The sequence below is a fragment of the Sphaeroforma arctica genome (genome assembly GCF_001186125.1).
Source record: "Sphaeroforma arctica JP610 unplaced genomic scaffold supercont1.101, whole genome shotgun sequence".
Lineage (NCBI taxonomy): Eukaryota > Ichthyosporea > Ichthyophonida > Sphaeroforma > Sphaeroforma arctica.
In genome coordinates, this window is record NW_014040457.1 from 94,765 (window position 1) to 100,484 (window position 5,720).

Genomic DNA, 5,720 nt, shown 5'->3' on the forward strand with positions numbered 1-5,720 from the left:
GTGTGTGTGTGTGTACATATAAACATATATATGTATATATACATATATATATATATATACATATATTTATATATATGCATATATATATATATATATTAATATATTATACATATTAATATATGTACATATGTTTATATCTACACACATACATATATATGTATGTATAACTATATATATGTATATATATACATATATATATATATATATATATAACCCTAAAACATTTACATATATACATACATACATATATGCATATATATATATGTGTGTGTGGGGGGGGGGGGGGTGTGAGTGTGTGTATGTGTATAAAATTGATACACATGTGTTTCAGTATATTATTCATATCCAAATGTCTATCCCATTTTCATATATATGAATTTGCATATCTATATATATACATAAATATACGTACATTTATATATATATATATATATATCTGTAACTATATATATGTATATATTATGTATATTATATATATATATATATATATATATCGATGTATATATGTACATATGCATATATATATATATATATATTTATATATATAGTATATATACATATATATCTATATATTTATGTATGTGTGTGTGTTTGTGTTTGTGTGCGTATGTATATGTGTGTTTGTGTGTGTGTGTGTGTGTGTGTGTGTGCATGTGTGTGTGTTTATTTATCATCCGCAGCTGCGTGTTCACTACCTTTCCTACCTTGCACATGTATACCTCGTCGGCTATGCTGATATTTTGTGTCTACGTACGAGTTGATATAAGGTCACTGTTACCTAACCTCATAGATGCTGGATATGAAAGTGTTAATTTTCTTGATATGACGAACATTTTTTTTGCTCACCCGAACATTCTTGTACGGTGTATCGTTGTGGAATAACCAGGGCCGATGTCGTAAACAGGATCAGTTGGGTGTCGGAAATCTGCCAGAGATAGTCCAGTCGTTGCGCTCGTGCCGTGCGTCCTTAATCGACGCTGAATTTGCGACGGCATTTGATCGAATATACGACATCAACCAACGACAGGTGAGCTATGGTCTGAATGTATAGGTTTGGCTGCGATATCTTTCCTGGACATCACCTGACTGTAATGTTATGGAGGTATAGTATATATAACCTATTCACAGCATCCACCAAGGCACTTAGTGTGTGTATGACTGCTTCGTGCAATTTCCCGATACTCAAATGACGTGTTCTCAGGGGGCAACAGTATTCGACCCGCATTTCCCAGTGTCTCGTTCCGAACTGTTTGCGCATGGTACGTAGAAAATTACACAAGAATCAGATGTAGAGTGTGTTGGTTAATGCCACAGGTTCATAGTTACACAAGAATCAGATGTAGAGTGTGTAAGTTAATGCCACAGATTCATAATTACACAAGAATCAGATGTAGAGTGTGTTGGTTAATGCCACAGGTTCATAATTGCACAAGAATCAGATATAGAGAGTGCTGGTTAATGCCACAAGTTCATAATTACACAAGAATCAGATGTAGAGTGTGCTGGTTAATGCCACAGGTTCATAATTACACAAGAATCAGATGTAGAGTGTGTTGGTTGGTGCCACAGGTTCTTAAGTCTGGGGTAATCCATTTCTCGAAAGTCAATTGGTGGTGTGTGCCTGTCTTAGTTTTACATATACTGTTGCATACACAAATTACACAGGCATCTGCAGTTTACCATTACGTTTTAGGTACATATATACATATATTTGGCATAGATCTTATCATAACGTATCATAACGGATTGAGAACACAGTACTGCTGCATACACGAATTACACGGGCATCTGCAGTTTTGCCAGCGCGTTTTAGGTACATACATATGTATACTAGGCATATGTTTGTATATAATGGACTGAGAACAGATCTTGATGTGTTGTGGTATGTAGATCATGATATTGTAGGTTCTAATATATCACTGGCAGTGACCAGACCACAGACTGCTCCTAACTGATAGCGACGCATTTGCCTTTCACAATCAGGGCGGGGTTGACATTCCCGAAACGTTCGCTCCAAAAGTTCTGAAATGGCTGGGTGGCAATCAGGTAAAAAGGGTGAAAAACTTTGTTTTGGCGTAAGAATTGGTTTTTATGTAGCTTTCGGACCTGAAATGAATTATGTTCTTTGGTGTGGGAGTGGTATTGCTCTGGTCGCATGCTTTCCTTTCTCTGCGTATTTGGAGATGGATTATTTATTTGTCGCATGAAATAGGTACATCGCGAAGGCCCTAAATAGGGCGGGGGTTTGGCCGCGAATTGCCCTTGAAAATGTAAGATGTTTCTCAGTTGTGAGTGGGATATCTCCTTCTTCTTTTTTCGGCCTTGTTAATGTACATATGAATTGCTGTTCCTATATTCCGCTTCAATGCAATTGTGTATATAAACGTCACCTGTGACAGGTTCTTGCTTCGCATGGCGCGTTAGTATAGGCCACCGAGCTACGCAATGATGTGCCAGTACTTTGTTAGGATGATGTCTGATTATGGGGGGGAGGGGGGTGTTCACAATACACTTCGAAGCAATTTGTATTTGCATCAGAGGGTGATGGCATTCCTATATGCATATGTGATTGTTAAGTTAGTTAATACGGCCGTAGATCATCTGATGAGCAATGATCAAACGCTTCACCCGAAAAAAACCCCGAAAAAATGAATAATACGACTGCCCTTACAGGAATACTACAAACAAGTGAAAGTCCAAACCATCACGTCCGTCTTCAACAAATGGAGCCACGAAAACACAAGTAAGTGTGTGCATATCAGCCTCACTACAGTCTCACTTAATAAAGGTGTTTTTGTATCTGGCAGCGGTAGCTGTACAAGAAACGCCCATGCATAGACGAATGTGCATATAAACATGCATACACATACATACACATGCACATGCACATATAAACATACATACACATACAAACACATATACAGCCCATTTTGCAACCGGGATTTCTGCATAACCATTTGTGTACATTTAAAAATAACTACTGGCTGAGTTTATGTTTACATACAAACGCATATATAGTACACTCATATAATATATATATATACAGATTCGTACAAACGCATATATAGTATACATACATAGTTTACGTACCAATGCATATATAGTACACACATGGGTTATTTTATGTCTGTATCTTCCACTGACCATTCCATCCCCTGTCTTGGCAGTTTACAATCCGCTCAGAGCTCTACGGCCGGGCGCAAACGACGGAGAAGACGTCCTCGAATATATCAATACACTAACAGTATGTCACATATCAATAAACTAGCAGTATGTGCAGGCTCAGGCGCATTCGTGTGCGGTTATATAGCACATATTTATATTACTGGATATGATAAGCAAGTGCATGAACACTATAAGCAAGTACATGCTATATATGTTATGTACAGGATCACTCGAATAGTGTGGGGGCGTATTACACATACTACTGGATGTTATAAGTAAGTGCATGGACATTATTGGCAGGTACATGCTATATATGTTATGTACATGGACGCTATAAGCAAGTACATGCTATATATGTAATGTACAGGATCACTCGAATAGTGTGGGGGCGTATTACACATACTACTGGATGTTATAAGTAAGTGCATGGACATTATTGGCAGGTACATGGACACTATTAGCAAGCACATGCTATATCTGTACTACATTCTGCAGTGGGTGAAAGGGAAGGGGGCGTTGCACGTTGAGATCCGTGATAAAAATAGTGTAGGGTTTAAGGTTTAAAAAATGGGTTGTACTTCACACATATATATCACATACACCCACACACATATATATCACATACACCCACACACATATATATCACATACACCCACACACATATATATCACATACACCCACACATATATATATATATATATATATATACATATATCACATACACCCACATATATATATATATATATATATTTATATATCACATACACCCACATATATATATATATTTCACATACACATACACATACACATTCAAATATGCATACACACACATTCTCTTAGCGCGCACCCCCCCCCCCCCCCTACCAAACACACACAGGCGGAAACCAAAGCCGATGGGTGTGACTTCTGCAGCCCTGATGCCATGACCGCAGGTGACGTATGGCCAGAACATCATCTGCACAGCACACACGCTACCACCAGCAGCAATGTATTTAAATACGACGCATACCACGGACTGGTGATTGCGAAGGAACACGATCCGCTCAAGCTCAACCGAATTGCGTTTACGGATATGTTAACGACGGCCCGGACGTGGTTCCAAGTGTATGTAGGTGTGTTTGTGTGGATGTAGGTGTGTTTGTGTGTGTATGTAGGTGTGTTTGTGTGGATGTAGGTTTGTTGTGTGAATGTAGGTGTGTTTGTGTGTGTGTTTGTGTATATGTAGGTGTGTTTGTGTGGATGTAGGTGTGTTTGTGTACATGTAGGTGTGTTTGTGTGGATGTAGGTGTGTTTGTGTGTATATAGGTGTGTTTGTGTGTTTGTGCTTGGTTTTCTTGAGTGACACAGGGACTTACGTTCGTCTTTGTATAGTTTCATTCATGTTGGGTATGTGTGTGAGTCCACTTGAATGCTATAATAAGGTGGTGATCGCCCAGTTAGTATGATCACCCACACATAGCTTCATATACATATGCTCCAACGTTGCCATGTATATATATATATGTGTGTGTGTGTGTATGGATGTATATATGTATATATATGAATATGTATATATATATATATGTATATATACATATTTCTACCTATATCTATATATTGTATATATATATGTGTGTGTGTGTGTGTGTGATTGTGCGTGCGTCTGTGTGTCTGTGTGTATGTATATATATATCCATATATGTATGTATGTATGTATATATATATATATGTATATATATATATATATATATATATATAGCATATAGACACGTGGTAAACAGGTGCCACAGTACATACTCTTAGTTCAAGCATCCTCGTTTGATGTGTGATCTGCTAGTCAAAGCCTCACTCACCTCTATAGGCGAATGTGTTTATTTGTGATTGTGTATTTGCCTGCACCTCGCTGCACAGATAAGCATACAACTACACTTACGTAAACGGTCCACGGGTGTCTCTATACAGATTCGCTAAAAACCCAGTACCGTGTCTAGCTAAACTCGCATACGCAATAGAACAAACACACCTTATAGTATATCCACATGGCATGCAGGTGTCACACCACAGACTCACAGCTCAAGTACCACAGTACCTACACTCCCATACGCAATCAAACAAACACACATTATAGCATATCCCCATGGCATGCAGGTGTCACTCCACAGACTCGCAGTTCAAGTATCCTCATCTGATGTGGGATCTGCTTCCGAAGGCATCGGCCAGCCAACTCCACCCCCACGCGCAAGTATCACTAACACCCGACCGCTACTATGGTGCAGCAGAGGACATGCGCCAGGCTGCTGTGAGTTGTCTGTTACTACTGTGAATTTCGTGCTAATTGCGGCCGTTAACGTTGTTATATCAGTTTGCGATTTAGTTGTAATTGAGATCATAATTGCAGTTTTAATATATATATATATATATATATATACATACTATATTGTATTGTATTGTATTGTATTGTATTATATTATTTTATTATTTTATTATATATATATATATATGTGTGTGTGTGTGTATGTATATGTATATATATATATGTATGTATGTATGTATGTATGTATATATTGTCTGTGTCT

The 5,720-nt window shown here is 37.7% G+C and overlaps 1 protein-coding gene across 1 annotated transcript; it reads left to right on the forward strand.

Annotated features, from left to right (window-relative positions):
* Nucleotides 1-3,591: 3,591 nt before the first annotated feature.
* Nucleotides 3,592-5,467, forward strand: SARC_02292 (hypothetical protein; the record flags this gene model as incomplete). Its single annotated transcript, XM_014303958.1, has 3 exons — nt 3,592-3,723; nt 4,043-4,269; nt 5,293-5,467. The coding sequence occupies 3 exons, from the start codon at nt 3,592-3,594 to the stop codon at nt 5,465-5,467; spliced, it is 534 nt and encodes a 177-aa protein (XP_014159433.1).
* Nucleotides 5,468-5,720: the final 253 nt, after the last annotated feature.